Raw genomic sequence first — 15,924 nt, 5'->3', positions numbered from 1 at the left:
AGAACAATTCGTGCTAATCGCATGGAGAGAATAATAAGAGAGCATATCCGTTGATCGAAATAAGTTAGCAAAAGCTGATGGAAAGTGACCTAATTAATTTTCAGAATCTACTGTATTTTAATCTTTAGCGCGCGTGCATGGAAGAGATTAGACCATCTGCAACGCTGCATCTTAGCCAATCCTTAGCGCTAATATTTATGCAATTAGATTAAAATAATATTAAAAAGTAACGTTACTCTAAGATAAAATCCTTACCTAAGGATTTTTTTATGGTTGATCCTTAGTGAGCTGGCGTCCTCTTTTCTCCCCTCTCTTCTTCCATCGCCTTCCAATCCTCTCCAATGTTAATTAGGTTTCCACTTGAGTTTCTGAGTTTCTGAAAATTTTTGTCGGATCCTTTAATTAAAAATCTCTCCTTCTTCTCCTCATGATTCTCTGACTTTATTAGCTGCTACTTAGAAAAGTTTCTAGATTTTGATTTGATGATTATTCGAGAATGTGTTAGGCATGGTTGTTGTATTGACGATATACTTAGCTCGGATGTTTAAGAGTGATGAGGATTTCGTTAGAAAGAGTGATCTTTTAGTGAATGGCGTGGTGCTTAATGCTTAACAATGCTCAGTTCGTATTAGCGTTTGACCAAAAGAATGATATGAGGAATTGGACTCCATTGATTGGTTCGCTTCTTGCATTTGGCTTGGCTCAGTTGTTAGTGAAGATGATCGAGACTGTGTTTTGTGGAGAGCAAGAACTGTGTTTTGTGTGTTGTACTGAAGAAAAAATAATTAAGAGATTTTAAGGAGAACACCATTGGACATAGAATTTAAACTAGAATCCTTAATTATTCAAATTAGAAAAAGAAATAGTTTAATAATGGTGGAGTTGCTCTTAGTGTGTGTTTTTTTAAAAAAAATTTCCTATATACTATGATATCCTGCAGAGGTCTTATGTACATTAAAATTATACAAACACAAAACAAATGGAAAATAAAGAAAGGAAACCGAGTGGAATCAGAATGCGATCCCTTTGAATCATCATCACTCTTCCTTTTCTGAAAAAAGAAAAATAAAGAACTGGCTAAAGTTTCCACCTTTCCTCTTTTCAAAATGAGAATCTCCCAACCCAACCCAAGAAATTTCTCCTTTGATTTCTTCTCTCTTTGCATGGTGTTGCCTTTTGAAACACGTTATACTGAGCTAATGCCTTTTTTTTAATCACGAATTTTTGGATTATAAAAACCTCGTTTCTTCTCTGCACACATTTCTCTCTAATTAGCTCCTAAGCTCTCTCTCTGCACAATTAATAGATATCGATGGCAAAGAACTCGGAGAGCAGCAGCAGCAGCAAGAACCAGGACCAGGAGACGAAGAAAGAAAACAGAGTGTGTGAGAAGATTTTCAGAGCAATGACGAGTCCTGTCCGAACGGTTCGCCGCCTCTCCACTAAACCTTCACCGAACCATTACCAAGCGGAGCCTGTCGGCGTCAAGTTCTCAGAGACGTCGAGTCAGGCAGCCAAACCCACTTCAAAGATGGAGCCGCTGATCACCCGAGTGGAGACGAAACTGAAAACGGACGAGAGGTTCAGTGATTATATAAAGAAAGCGAAGCTGAAGATAAGGGAAGTGACGAATGAGGGTGATAATGCTGAGTTGGAGACAAGTGAAACAGAGGCACATGATCTTCATCGTCAGTGCCATGTCCTCCCTACGGGTAGCAGTGGGAGGAGGTCATCAGATCATTTCTCTGAGTACATAAGGAAGGCGAAGATGAAGCTCAGATCTTCCACCATCGCTCGTGCGAACCCAACTTACAAGGAATGATGAATTCCCACTAATTATATCAATTCTCCAGCTTAAGATTATGATCTTTCTATATGTTTATGATGAGAAACAAAAATTATATGAAATTATATATCATTTACAGTAAATTATTTTTTCACAAATTTAAATAATACTAAACTTTAGGAAAAACTGGCCTCTATGCACATAACTGAATCCATACACAAGAACAAACTAAAACCGGTACAATGCTAACCGAATTCCGGTACGAACATGAGTTTTTAATTCCAGCAAATCGGGTGGATACAGTTGTGTGTCGGTTCTAGATTGGTTTAGCGTATTCTCTCTCTCGGGTGTATACTATATGCTACGCTCAAAGGAACATATTGTATTCTTCTTCCTCGATCGATTTCCATATTCCAAATCCCAAATCCCAAATCCCAGTAATACCTTTTTTGATATCTTCTTCTCCTCATCCACCTCGTCCTCGGCGGGCGGGGGAAAAAGCAAAGTTGGATCTATTTGATTCGATGGGAATTGGGACATGGTCGAGTTTTCTCATCGGCTTCCTCTTGCCTTCGCTACTTCTCGCAGGTACGAACATTGATTGTAGCTATAAGTTGTGCAAAATCACCCACCACCCTTTTGCTTCAATTAAAATCAATGCGCCACACTATTAACATCTCTCAGCTCTCGTTTTGATTTCTCTCTCTCTCTCGTTTGTTTGTGCCGCCACAGCTGCACTTATTAACTGGAGTGTCATCTCATTCTTTGATTTGATAGCTTTTCTCCTCCTTCACTATATTGCCCCTGAAATTGGTAAACACTTGTCTTCTATTTTCCTTAGAAGAATCCAGTTATCAAATGGTTTTGCTTTCTCAAACTATTTCTTTCTTTTTTTTTTGTCAGGATACCGTTTTCAGAGGAGACATTGGCTATTATGGCCCATTTTCATCTTTTCTTTTGCAGTACTTGTTGCCCAAGCTCTGTACCTTGTCATTTGGGCTACTCTTGCTCCAGACTGGGATACATCAGATTCTTCTTGGATGACTGTTATTGGCTTTATCATGTTAGTCTTAGCCTCCCATCTTTAATTTCATCCCACTGCCATTTCATACTCTCTCTCTCTCTCTCTCTCTTGTCATTCATTGGTTTTGCAGATTAAAGTCCTGGAGAAACCCCACTGTTTTGTATTTCTTGGCTTTACAACTACTAGCATCGCTCGTTGCTTTAGCTGACATTTACAGTTCTCGATTCGTTCGATGGCGTTGGTCTCACTTTTCACAAGTTTTCCAACAGCTAGGTTTGTAATTCTTACTCTTACTTCTTCTTTTTCTCATTGTCTTCATCTGTTTAAGTAATGTCTATTTTAAGAAGAACCATGCACTTCTATATGGCTCTTTCTAGTTTGATGTCTACTTATTTTGACACTGTATCATTCATTTTTGACTCAGGAAGTCATCTTAGGGTTGCCTCCTGCTTGTTGTTACCAGCAGTTCAATTGGCTGTGGGGATTTGCAATCCCTCATGGGTTTCTTTGCCATTTTTTGTTGGCAGCTGTGCTGGACTCGTGGACTGGTCCTTGACAAGCAACGTTTCTGGACTTTTCAGGTGGATAACTTATTGATCATTATGCTTACTTAGCGCTACCCAACCCTGCTTCTCTCAACTGCAGTCTTTTTTGTTGTACTGTTAAGGTGGTGGCGAGTTCTTTATATCTACGCAGGATTCAACATTGTCCTACTTTACCTCTATCAACTACCAATAAACTTTTCCGATATGATTCGATGGATAGCAAACTTTATAGGTCTATTCACAATCTCTGCGGAAACACAAGGCACTGATATTTGTTCTGGTCTTTTCCTTTTGCTTTTTTACATCATGGTATGTTTTTTCCTTCTAGGATTGCTATTGCTTGCTCTCTTACAAGTATCGAAACTGATAGTCACATATGTTTTTCAATTGGAAAAAATAACTTATTTTACCCAACCAGATAATTAATGAACTGTTTCTTAACAACTGTTTATATGTGTATGAACACCAACAACTAGTGTAGTTTTTTCGTCTAGTTAATTGGCATGCCCATCTTGATCTGTTAACGAGCTTCCACACTATTTTATCAGTATATCTGCAATACTTTGACATGCATGTCTTTCTGCAATTGCAGCTATCCTATATAAGGTCAGACCTCGAAGATATGGATTTTATCATGTCGATGAGTGAAAATAACTTGGCAGAGCGTCTTCTTCCTCCAAAATATTCGTTTTTTATTCGAGAATCAAGGTCTGCTATATATTTTTTGTTCTGTCTCTTTATACTAAGAACTGTTGTGGTGTTTGACACAGCACTTCAGCGTTGAAAGGAAATTGTAGTTTGCCTGTTTGTTACTTATATTAATTAGTTTGTGACTCTGAAGCGAAAAAGAAAAGCTTGGTTGAATATGCTCACATGATTTGATTCGTTTTATGGTCGTAGACTGGCAGATACTCTCCTCTCTTCGGTTTATAGAACTCTAATACGTGGCTATGTGTTAATGAAAGGCTCATGTAATTTACTGGTGACCTCTAGGATGTGTAAGGGGAGTTTTAGTAGAAAATCGAGAAGTTAGCAATTACTATATATAGCGGGACAAATTTGATCTATATGAAATTTTCTCTGAAACTCTTTGGTTATCGGACGGGGTGGCCACTGCAAAATCTGGAAACATTTTATTTAAGAAATCAAAAGTGTATAACTCTATTAGGGAGTACAGCTAGTTCACACATTCTAATAAATGTTCTGTTGGATGGGCGTTACAAGATCAGTCATGTGTCTGTATAATAGTTATGCTGACTAATGTGTAAATTCCAAATTTTCAGGGCCGGTGTTAGGCACACCAATGTTTTACTGAGGGGAGCTGTGTTTAAGAGCTTCAGTATCAATTTCTTCACATATGGTTTCCTGGTATATAATTGTCTTCTGGTATCAAAGTGTATGTGTAAGCTCAAGCATCGTATTGTATTTGTGTCCATAAACTCACACACCTTTTATTTGTCATGATTGCCAGGTCTCTCTCTTTGCTCTTTCGTTCTGGAGTTTTCATTTTGCGAGCTTGTGTGCTTTTGGCCTCCTTGCATATGTTGGTTACATTATCTATGCCTTCCCATCGTTATTCCGCTTGCACAGATTAAATGGCCTTCTGCTTGTATTTATACTCTTATGGGCTGTCAGTACGTACATATTCAATGTAGCATTTTCTTTTCTGAACACTACGGCTAGAAAGGTAATATATTATCTATGAGCAATTTCAAGTATTTTGAAAGAATACTAAGGTTGGAAGGTTCATATCTTCACTATGTGCTGTAAATATGCAGGACATGAAAATTTGGGAGATGGTGGGACTTTGGCATTACACTATACCTGGATTGTTTTTGCTTGCACAATTTGGTTTGGGAATGTTGGTTGCGTTGGGTAATCTTGTGAACAACTCTGTTTTTCTCTACCTGTCTGAAGAGAGCTCCAGATCTTCCAATGACAGATCTTATACTGAAGGTAAGAGCCTCACATATGCTTCTGCAAAGCAAGTTATCTGGTGTCTTCCAAAACTATGCTTGCCAGGACCTTTAAATCTGGAAGAAAAAGGGGTGTATTTGTATATCTCGATCAACCTATCATCTTTTCTGCATCATGTAACCTGAAAACATCCGAGACATTTTAAGAGCTAGCTCTATCCAAGATATATTTTGAAGAAGTTTTTGATTTTTTTTTTTTTTGATCAACAAGAAGTTTTTGATATATACTATTATTATTGAGAATATTTATATGTGGTAAAAAGCGTAAGAGTATTATTTTCTTTGGTAAAGGCTTAGTTTATTCCGTGCTTATTTTAGGTAGCAATTGCAATTTTTTTCTTTTTATTCAATTTGAAAAACTGCTCTTAACGGCTGAGATTATACACTCACAGCTGATGAAGAAACAAGGGTGTTGGTTGTCGCAACCATTGCTTGGGGATTGCGGAAATGTTCACGGGCTATTATGCTCGCACTGATTTTCCTCATTGCCATGAAACCTGGGTTTGTCCATGCAGTGTATGGTATGTTTGTTCCCCTCCTAATTACTTTTTTTTTTAAATTTTACAAGGATTCATAAATATGAATGCTTCATGATGGACTTATCTTTCAGTGATATTCTTCCTTATGTATCTGTTGAGCCACAAAATCAACAGAAAGATACGCAAGTCATTGATCCTTCTATGCGAAATTCATTTTGCACTTCTTTACATTCTTGAAATCGACCTTGTGTCGAACTCCTTAAAGCGGCAAGGCTCGGTGAGCAGAGAAATTCTGTTTCAGTTAGGTACTCTTCTCTTTCTGTATTTTTTAAATTATATGCTATATTCACATATCATCAGTTTCCTTTCCAAGATAGCTGCTAGGTCATCTTAGATAAAAGAGTAAGGAAGAGTTCTGACTGATACCTCTGTTTATTAATTATTGCAGGTCTCCTTAGGTCTGAAAGCTCTTGGGACTTCTTGGAGATAGCCTTGCTTGCTTGCTTCTGTGCTATCCATAATCATGGTTTTGAGGTGTTATATTCCTTCTCAGCAATTGTACGACATACACCAAGCCCTCCAATTGGATTTAGCATATTGAAAGCCGGTCTCAACAAATCAGTTCTCTTGTCCGTCTACTCATCGCCATCTTCAAGTTATAGCCAGGATAATACTACTTATGGTATAAAACTTCCTACTTGTCTCTTCTATTGTGAACATTTGATGAGGGACTTATTCGCATCTTATTTTTGCACCTCAACTGCTGATCCTTGCTTCCACTGCCAGATTTTTTTTCTGGCATTCTGCATTCACGGCAATTAGTTTTCATGGCCATACCATTTATCAGCCTTTTATTTCCCAGTCCTCATGTTTTCTAGCCCTGTGAAATCATATCTTCTTGAACACGTACCGACTCAGTAGTAGGTTTCAACTTCAAGGAATAGTTGCCAGTTTATTGTCTTTCTTATCTTATAAGTTCAGTTCTGGTGCCGTTATTTTTACACGGTAGCTCTAGGAATAACTTTTTATTCTGTGAAAATCTAAAAGTTGCACATTTTGTGACCTTTGTCAGAATCTTCTAGTTATTTGTGTTGTTCGTCCTTACTGTTCTGTATCTACTCTCTCATTTGTGCTTACGAATCACTGTTTCTTTTTCTTTGTAGAGAGACACATTGCTTCATTTCTGAGTGCGATTGGGCAAAAGTTTCTGTCTATGTACCGATCATGTGGAACATACATTGCCTTCATCACTATTCTCATAAGTGTATACCTGGTGAAACCCAATTATGTATCGTTTGGATACATTTTCCTTCTCTTGTTCTGGATTACTGGAAGACAAATGTTTGAGGAAACTAAGAGACGCTTGTGGTTCCCTTTGAAAGCATATGCGGTTTTGGTGTTTATGTTTATCTACTGCTTAAGTAGCTTTGTCAGCTTCCAGCTCTGGTTATCTGGATTTATTGATCTGTACTTTTATTTAGGCTACAACTCCGAAGCTCCATTGCTGGATAATGTATGGGAATCTCTTGCTGTGTTGATCGTGATGCAACTTTACAGCTATGAAAGGAGGCAGAATGGACATTACATTCCAGGTCAATCTAGTTTGGTTCATCCTGGAGTTTTTGGTTTTCTTGAGAGGTTTTTGGTATGGCATGGTCAGAAGATCTTGTTCGCGGCATTGTTTTATGCATCCTTGTCTCCAATCAGTGTGTTTGGATTTGTATATCTCCTTGGTCTTGTCATCTGCACAGCCTTCCCAAAGTCTTCGTCAGTACCATCCAAATCATTTTTGATCTATACTGGATTTCTCGTGTCTGCTGAGTATCTATTCCAACTGTGGGGCATGCAAGCTCAGATGTTCCCTGGGCAAAAATATGCCGAGTTGTCTTTCTACTTGGGCCTTCGAGTATATGAACCTGGATTTTGGGGTATAGAATCAGGTCTACGAGGCAAAGTGCTGGTTGTTGCTGCCTGTACTCTGCAGTACAATGTATTTCGTTGGCTAGAAAGGACACCTGGTTTAACTATTATCAAAGGTAAATATGAAGAGCCTTGTCCCCTATTTGTCTCTGCAGAAGACACAACTGCAAGTGCTTCCAGTTCTAATGGTGAAAACCCATCTTCCATAGATCATGCTTCTATATCAATGAAACAAGGCGAGGCTACTAGTAACTCATGGTCTTTCTTCTCTCCCCGTGATAATCAGGCAGCTGGTTTCTTGCATCCCACGACTGGAGGCTCCAAAAGTGGCAGTAGTAAGAAATTTTCATTTGGTCATTTCTGGGGAAGCATCAAGGAGAGTCACAAGTGGAACAGGAGGCGGATTCTGGCATTGAAGAAGGAGAGGTTTGAAACGCAGAAGAATCTGTTAAATATTTACTTGAAGTTTTGGATTGAGAACATGTTTAACCTCTATGGCCTTGAGATAAACATGATAGCGCTGCTTCTTGCAAGTTTTGCTTTGCTGAATGCCATCTCCTTGGTATATATTGCGCTGCTTGCTGCATGTGTCCTCTTGAGAAGACGCCTAATTCAGAAACTATGGCCTGTCGTTGTTTTTCTGTTTGCATCAATTCTCGCAATTGAATACGTTGCCACGTGGAATAACTTATTGCCTTTAGATCAGGATTCAAGTGAAACTAGCGTGCATTGCCATGACTGCTGGAGTATTGCAGCTGACTACTTTAAATTTTGCCGGGACTGCTGGCTTGGTAAGACCCCTCAAGCTTTTTGAAGCACTTACTGTTCTTTATGCATTAAATTTATTTTTACACATCCAAGAATTAGGTTCTATGGAGATGTTGATGTTTTTTTTTTTGCAGGAGTGAGAGTTGACGATCCCCGGACCCTTATTAGCTATTTCGTGGTGTTCATGCTTGCCTGTTTTAAACTTCGGGCTGATCAGATATCTAGTTTCTCAGAGTCATCGACATATCATCAGATGAAGTCTCAAAGAAAGAACTCATTTGTCTGGAGAGATCTCTCCTTCGAAACAAAGAGCATGTGGACCGTGCTTGATTACCTGAGGCTTTATTGTTACGTCCATCTGTTGGATGTTGTGCTTATTCTGATTCTAATCACAGGAACTCTCGAGTACGACATTCTACACCTGGGCTATCTTGCATTCGCACTTGTTTTTGCCCGGATGCGACTTGAAATACTGAAGAAGAAGAACAAAATATTCAGGTTCTTGCGGGTGTACAATTTTGTTCTCATCATTCTTTCCCTCGCATATCAGTCTCCATTTGTTGGAAACTTCAATGATGGAAAGTGTGAAACTGTTGATTATATTTACGAGGTTATTGGATTTTACAAGTATGATTATGGGTTTCGAATCACTGCAAGATCTGCTCTCGTTGAAATCATCATATTTATGTTAGTATCTCTTCAGTCCTACATGTTTTCCTCCCAGGAGTTTGATTATGTGTCGCGGTATCTTGAAGCGGAGCAAATTGGTGCTATTGTGCGGGAGCAAGAGAAGAAAGCAGCACGGAAGACCGAACAATTGCAACAGATTCGTGAGGCTGAAGAAAAGAAACGGCAGCGGAATTTGCAGGTGGAAAAGATGAAGTCGGAAATGTTGAACCTGCGGGTACAGCTTCACAGAATGAATTCTGATTCTAATTTTGGGTTTGCTTCTCCGCGCACTGAAGGTCTACGAAGGAGGAGGAGTCCGTATCTAATTCCAGATAGTGGTGCAGCCAGTCCGGAGATTGATGGAGTGGTCCACAGGAAAGAAGACCAGCCTATTGACGAGGATCCACAATATCCTTTTGAAGCTCATGAGCTTCCTATGAGTGCCACTCCAGAAGCACCAGATTCTCCAGAGTGTTCATTTGGAGTATCTCCCTGTGAAATCACTGAAATTCAACAGAATATTGATGTCATGTCTATGGAGCGTGAAATAAAAAAAAAGTCCGAAGGAAAAGATAATCCGTTGATCTCTGCTGTGCAACTCATCGGTGATGGTGTTTCCCAGGTGCAATTTATTGGAAATCAGGCAGTAAATAACCTTGCGAATTTCTTAAACATCTCACCGGAAAATTCAGATATAAATGAGCAGTCCTCTGTTGATGATGAGGTGTATGATGAGATGGAAAGCCAGAAGAGAATACACAAACCTTTTGAACGGTCAACATCTCTGCAGTCTGACATGAGTAGTGATGGCACTAGCTTTCAGATAGGAAGGATCCTTCGTCATATATGGTCTAGGATGCAGTCCAACAATGATATTGTTTGCTATTGCTGCTTTATTATTGCGTTTCTGTGGAACTTCAGTCTTCTTTCCATGGTCTATCTAGCAGCGCTTTTCCTATATGCCCTCTGCGTTCACACTGGACCAACTAACATCTTCTGGGTCGTCATGCTAATTTACACAGAAATCTATATCCTCCTCCAGTATTTATACCAGATTATAATCCAGCACTGTGGGTTGAGTGTTGATGCACCTCTTCTTAATGAACTGGGATTTCCAACACAAAGAATCAAATCATCATTTGTTGTCAGCTCGTTGCCTCTATTCCTTGTTTATATATCCACTCTCATACAGAGTGTTATAACAGTGAAAGATGGCGACTGGGTTCCTTCTGCTGATTTTGCCTCTCGCCGGAATGCCCGTGGGAGCCAGAAGGACCTTACACGAATTAGCTGGAGCCTGAGAGTCTGGGATGTGTTCAAGAAGCTGAGAGATGGTGTGAAATTGGTGAGCAGAAGCATCTATCGGTACTGGATCTCTCTGACACGTGGAGCAGAATCCCCTCCTTACTTTGTTCAGGTGACAATGGATGTTCACATGTGGCCTGAAGATGGAATTCAACCTGAAAGAGTTGAATGCAGAATGAATCAGTTACTTAGGCTTGTCCATAATGAGAGATGCGAGAAGGGAAACCCTGATCTTTGTCCTTACTCTAGCAGGGTCCACGTACAAAGTATAGAGAGAAGTACTGAGACCCCAAACGAGGCCTTGGTTGTTCTCGAGGTTGAGTACGCGTCTCCCACGAATGAGTGTTCTACAGCAGAATGGCACAAATCACTAACCCCAGCCTGGGATGTGGCGAAAGAGATTCGTAAAGCTCAACATAGCGGACTTGGTGAAGGAACTGGGTTTCCGTACCCCATTCTCTCTGTGATTGGCGGAGGAAAGAGAGAAACAGACCTTTATGCCTATATATTTGGTGCTGATTTGATTGTCTTCTTTCTTGTTGCCATTTTCTACCAATCAGTCATCAAAAATAAAAGCGAATTTATCGATGTATATCAGCTAGTGGACCAGTTCCCATTTGACTTTGTCATTATCCTAATGGTAATTCATTTCTACAAGTCTCGTTTGTCTGTTTGCAAATCAGTTGCCTAACCTGATGAAACGGTTTTATGGCAGGTTATCTTCTTCCTGATTGTTGTTGATCGGGTCATCTATCTTTGCTCATTTGCGACTGGAAAAGTGGTATACTACCTCTTCAGTCTTATTCTCTTCACATATGCAGTAACAGAGTATGCTTGGAGCATATATCCTACGCAGCAACATGCGGCTGGCTTGGCTCTCAGATTCATATTTCTTGCGAAAGCAATGTCACTAGCTCTCCAGGCCATACAAATCCGCTACGGGCTACCTCATAAGAGCACCTTATATCGGCAGTTTTTGACAAGTGAAGTTTCACGGATCAATTACTATGGCTACAGACTTTACCGTGCTCTTCCTTTTCTGTATGAATTGAGATGTGTACTTGACTGGTCCTGCACAGCGACATCACTGACTATGTATGACTGGCTGAAGGTATGTGGTTTCATCCCATGCTGGTATTCTAGAACCCTCTTACGATCATTTTTAGCCTGAACATACTGCCAAGGACTTGAGCTCTGTTCGTTTGCAGTTAGAAGATGTAAACGCGAGTTTGTACCTTGTCAAATGCGATACAGTTTTAAATCGAGCTACGCACAAACATGGAGAGAGGCAAACAAAAATGACTAAATGCTGCAATGGGATATGTCTGTTCTTCATCTTGTTATGCGTTATCTGGGCTCCTATGCTGGTAAAAGATTCTGCCTACAGCAAAATAATATAATATAATGCTTTCGTTGAAAAATTCATTTGAACCTGAATTCTCAAAAAGTTGGTGAGAGAAATGAATTCTCACGCATAATAAGAACAAAAAAAAACAGTTTATGTGCCGGTTTAAACAACAATTGTCTGTGATGTCTTACAAGCTGGGTAACGCCTTCCCCCTTGCAGATGTACAGCAGTGGTAACCCAACAAACATCGCCAACCCGATAAAAGATGCGAGCGTTCAGATTGATATAAAAACAGCTGGTGGAAAGCTTACTTTGTACCAAACAACACTGTGCGAGAGAATTTCAGGGGATAACATTGATCTGGGGCTAGATTTCGGGTCCCAAAGCTTCTTGCCAACGTACAACAAAAATGACATCCAGCTGATATGCTGCCAAGCTGATGCAAGCGTTTTGTGGCTTGTCCCTGACACAGTTGTGACCAGATTCATTCAATCCCTCGACTGGGACACAGATATGGACATCACCTTTTCTTGGGTTCTTAACCGAGACCGACCTAAAGGTAAGGAGACTGTCAAGTACGAAAGAAGTGTGGACCCTCAGGACCTTCCAAAACGCTCTGATGTCCAAATGGTTCTCAACGGCTCAATTGATGGATTTAGAGTGCATAACTTGTACCCAAAGTTTTTCCGTGTTACTGGTTCTGGTGATGTCAGATCTTTCGAGGACCAGGTAAATCTTTTTGGCACAGAAAACTAAGAATTATTTTCCAAAGACTTACTTAAATTATTTTAACATTGTTATTGGTACACAGAAAGATGAAGTGAGTGCAGACATACTCATGAACCATGCAGATACCAAGTCGTGGTGGTCATTCCATAATCTTAAGGCATCTGAAAATATCAGCGCTTGCGAGGGTATGGATGGACCAGTTGCTATCATAATGTCCGAGGAAACTCCCCCACGTATGTTTGATCTTGTATCTCTTGCTCTCGAGACTCATTATGTTCTATTAAACATTTAATGATAACTGGAACAATAATTATTATGCAGAGGGATTTCTGGGTGACACGCTCAGCAAATTCAGTATATGGGGACTTTATATAACATTTGTACTAGCAGTGGGGCGTTTCATCAGGCTTCAATGCTCCGACCTGCGTATGAGAATACCTTACGAGAACCTCCCTTCGTGTGACAGGTAACAACCAGAGTTCCAAACTGCGATCATTGTTCAAAGAAAGAGTTTTGCATTTTTCTTTATGCTCTCTCTCTCTCTGTATTTGTTGAATGTAGATTAATAGCTATATGTGAGGACTTATATGCGGCGAGAGCAGAGGGTGAGCTTGGAGTAGAAGAAGTTCTATACTGGACCCTTGTGAAGATCTATAGATCCCCACACATGCTGCTCGAGTATACAAAGCTAGACTACGATACTTAAGGTCCAACTGAACTTTGTCTTGTTCGTACATTAACTTACTGAGTCACTTATTATGTATAGGCGACAATTCTGGGGTTTTCATTTCATCTTTTTGTCGATGTTCATACATTAGCAATTCATGTAGTTATGTCATAATGAAAAAAGACATTTTTTTCTTCACTAGTCACAACTAACAAAGATCTACAGTATTTAGCAAGTCATAGAGATGATGGGTTCAAAAAGCATACTGACCATTTGTAGCCCATTTCTATATATTCCTATATTTTTCACTGAAAATAGTAAAAATTCTATTGTAGAAAGTCGATTGTTCTAACGAATGAAGTTCACAAAATTATGATAGAGGCGGGAGGAGATTCACAGGAGTGTCTTTTAGAGTTCGCCTTAAAGCATCTCCAAAAAATTTATATAACTTTAAATATTGAGTTTTTTGATCTCTAAATAAAACTTCAAAACTTTGAATTTAAAGTTTTGAAGAGTAAAATTTCATATTTGAAGTTTCAATATTCAAAACTTCAAATTTGATATAACATAAGTTTAGAAATATTATAATAAAATTTAGAACATAATCTAAAATTAAATATCAAAATAATTTCAAATGTGAAAGGAAATACTTAATTAGAGATAAATAAAATTATGAAATATGATGATCCAATATGTTTTTATATAAGAAATTTAAATAATTTTTAGATATGATAATCTGTATTTTTCTACAAAAGTCTTAGATAATTTTTAAGATAATTTATGTATTACTTACAGTTTATGGTTAGTATTTAATAAAATAATTTTATATATAACATAATTTTAACTCTAAAAATCAAGTCATGATATAATTCATGTTCATTAAAAAGTCATTCACATAACTTCCAAGTCAAATCAAACTCAATCATTTAACTCATTTAGTTAATAGAAAATATTACATAGAAAATATTACACACAAAGAAGTTTTAAGTTTTTATAACATAATGAGACAGTTTGCACTATTAAAGTAGTTTTTCTTAACCAAATCTACATTTTCAGCTAAAATCTAACTAAATAAATATCCATTACACTAACCAAATAAATATACATCTATTATATTAAAACAGAAGTCATGAATTCTAATTCATGTGTGATTTTTTAAAAATGGACTATCTACTAGACTTGGGTCACACTACATTTTTTAGTCATTATTAACTTTGAACTACTTTAAATCATAATATCTTTTTGATATCTTTTCATTCAAAATTTAAATATTATATATATATATATATATATATTTTTTTTTTTTTAATTTCGAAAAATCTTTTAAAAAGATCTTAACAAGATCTTAATTTTTAAAATTATATGTAAATAATTTTAACTAATTCCGTAATTAGTTTTGAAATATTATTATACATTAATCTATTCAGTTGTTTTTTATAAAATGAAAAATAAAATATTATATCTTATTTTTATCTATTATATAATCACAATCAATCATGTTAATTTTTTATCATATTAAACTTAATATGATAAAATTATATTAAATTGATAAAATTCTAAATTCTATTTTCATAAATAGAAAATATTTATGTTAAAAATATAATATGATAGAGCGACTTAACATTAGCAGACTATATACTACATGTATAAAAATTAACATATCTTTCACTTTTGTAGATATAATAATATATTGTGTAAAATGAATAAACATATAAAATACTGGTAAAAAGAAATCCAGCTTTGAAAAACGGGTAAAAATTTAACATCAATTAAATAAAAAAAATAATTGTCAAATATGTTTTTCATGCACATATTAATATGTTCAATAACTAAATGCAAATACAATAAGATAAATATATAATAAAAGCAACAAATACGTATGACGGTTTAAACAGTTGATTATTTACAATATGCAAACTATACATTATTTTATTTGAAATAGCTTTATAAATATTTAAATATATGATTAAAATTAAAAATGTATACTACTAATGATCTAAATAAATATATATACATATAAAAATGAAAATAAAACCCGCAAGGTTGTGCGGGTCGAGATCTAGTTTTTAAATTAAGAGAGAAGACAAAGTGGGTCCCATGTTCTTCTTCTTCTTCATTTCTTATTCGTTTCTTCTTCTTGAATTTAAAACTTTTTTTGTAAAATGATGTTGTTTTTTCAGAATATTTTTTTCCAGAAAATATGTTTATAATCAGTATTTTTATTATCTAATCTATCTTTTGAGATATGTAAAGCTATATCTCTGATGGTGGTATAATCATGATGTATAAAAACTATCTTTCAATGGATATATCTCTGACTCAAACTCTAAAACGAGATTGATCAAAACTGTGGCACTGGTTCTGAATCTCCCCAATTGTCGTCGCCGTGCCCTGTTTTTTTTGTCACAGCCACCACCTGTGAAAAGTTCGATAGCAACAATGGCCAACTTTAGCATTTTTGAAAATCTGGTCCCTCATCTTTTGTATTATTTATTTTTGACACAATACTTTTATTTGTGAAGAAGTTTGTTCTATTTTCCTTTCAAATTTCCAAACTTTTGTTTTATTAGGTTAAAAATATCAATATTACAAACAGAGAAAAAACAGAGTAATATATGGGGGGCTGGATGAACAGATGTTGATGTCCAAAAACACTAACTTCATAAACATATATCCATGTACATTTGTACACATATACATATATAAAC

General features: G+C 37.1%; 2 protein-coding genes across 6 annotated transcripts; both read left to right on the top strand.

Annotated features, from left to right (window-relative positions):
- Positions 1 to 1,145: 1,145 nt before the first annotated feature.
- Positions 1,146 to 2,001, top strand: LOC130511685 (uncharacterized). Its single transcript, XM_057009072.1, has one exon. It carries the CDS (start codon positions 1,313 to 1,315, stop codon positions 1,820 to 1,822), a length of 510 nt encoding a protein of 169 aa, XP_056865052.1. The 5' UTR covers positions 1,146 to 1,312; the 3' UTR covers positions 1,823 to 2,001.
- A 136-nt stretch (positions 2,002 to 2,137) lies between these two features.
- Positions 2,138 to 13,414, top strand: LOC108853889 (piezo-type mechanosensitive ion channel homolog). 5 transcript variants are annotated; one of them, XM_018627360.2, is made up of 21 exons: positions 2,138 to 2,374; positions 2,519 to 2,599; positions 2,690 to 2,849; positions 2,941 to 3,083; positions 3,235 to 3,391; positions 3,478 to 3,664; positions 3,948 to 4,063; positions 4,639 to 4,723; positions 4,827 to 5,042; positions 5,134 to 5,311; positions 5,724 to 5,852; positions 5,942 to 6,115; positions 6,259 to 6,492; positions 6,974 to 8,521; positions 8,633 to 11,112; positions 11,188 to 11,583; positions 11,681 to 11,839; positions 12,040 to 12,549; positions 12,632 to 12,782; positions 12,871 to 13,015; positions 13,111 to 13,414. In XM_018627360.2, the coding sequence occupies exons 1-21, from the start codon at positions 2,311 to 2,313 to the stop codon at positions 13,253 to 13,255; spliced, it is 7,458 nt and encodes a 2,485-aa protein (XP_018482862.2). In that variant the 5' UTR covers positions 2,138 to 2,310; the 3' UTR covers positions 13,256 to 13,414. The 5 variants fall into 5 exon arrangements, with proteins under 5 accessions (XP_018482862.2, XP_056865050.1, XP_056865051.1 ...); XM_057009071.1 differs by lacking the exons at positions 2,138 to 2,374; positions 2,519 to 2,599 and having other exon boundaries at positions 2,709 to 2,849; positions 3,239 to 3,391; XM_057009070.1 differs by lacking the exons at positions 2,138 to 2,374; positions 2,519 to 2,599 and having other exon boundaries at positions 2,707 to 3,083; positions 3,239 to 3,391.
- Positions 13,415 to 15,924: the final 2,510 nt, after the last annotated feature.

Source organism: Raphanus sativus, chromosome 4 (assembly GCF_000801105.2).
Source record: "Raphanus sativus cultivar WK10039 chromosome 4, ASM80110v3, whole genome shotgun sequence".
NCBI lineage: Eukaryota > Viridiplantae > Streptophyta > Magnoliopsida > Brassicales > Brassicaceae > Raphanus > Raphanus sativus.
The sequence above is the reverse complement of the archived record's forward strand: the minus strand, read 5'-3'. Positions and strand labels throughout refer to the sequence as shown.

Excerpts from the sequence above, each read along its gene's own strand:
- LOC130511685 (XM_057009072.1), top strand. The coding sequence starts at position 1,313 with ATGGCAAAGAACTCGGAGAGCAGCAGCAGCAGCAAGAACCAGGACCAG.
- LOC108853889 (XM_018627360.2), top strand. The coding sequence starts at position 2,311 with ATGGGAATTGGGACATGGTCGAGTTTTCTCATCGGCTTCCTCTTGCCT. Across the intron at positions 2,600-2,689 it reads CTATATTGCCCCTGAAATTG|GATACCGTTTTCAGAGGAGA; the intron begins GTAAACACTTGT and ends TTTTTTTGTCAG. Across the intron at positions 6,116-6,258 it reads AGAAATTCTGTTTCAGTTAG|GTCTCCTTAGGTCTGAAAGC; the intron begins GTACTCTTCTCT and ends TAATTATTGCAG.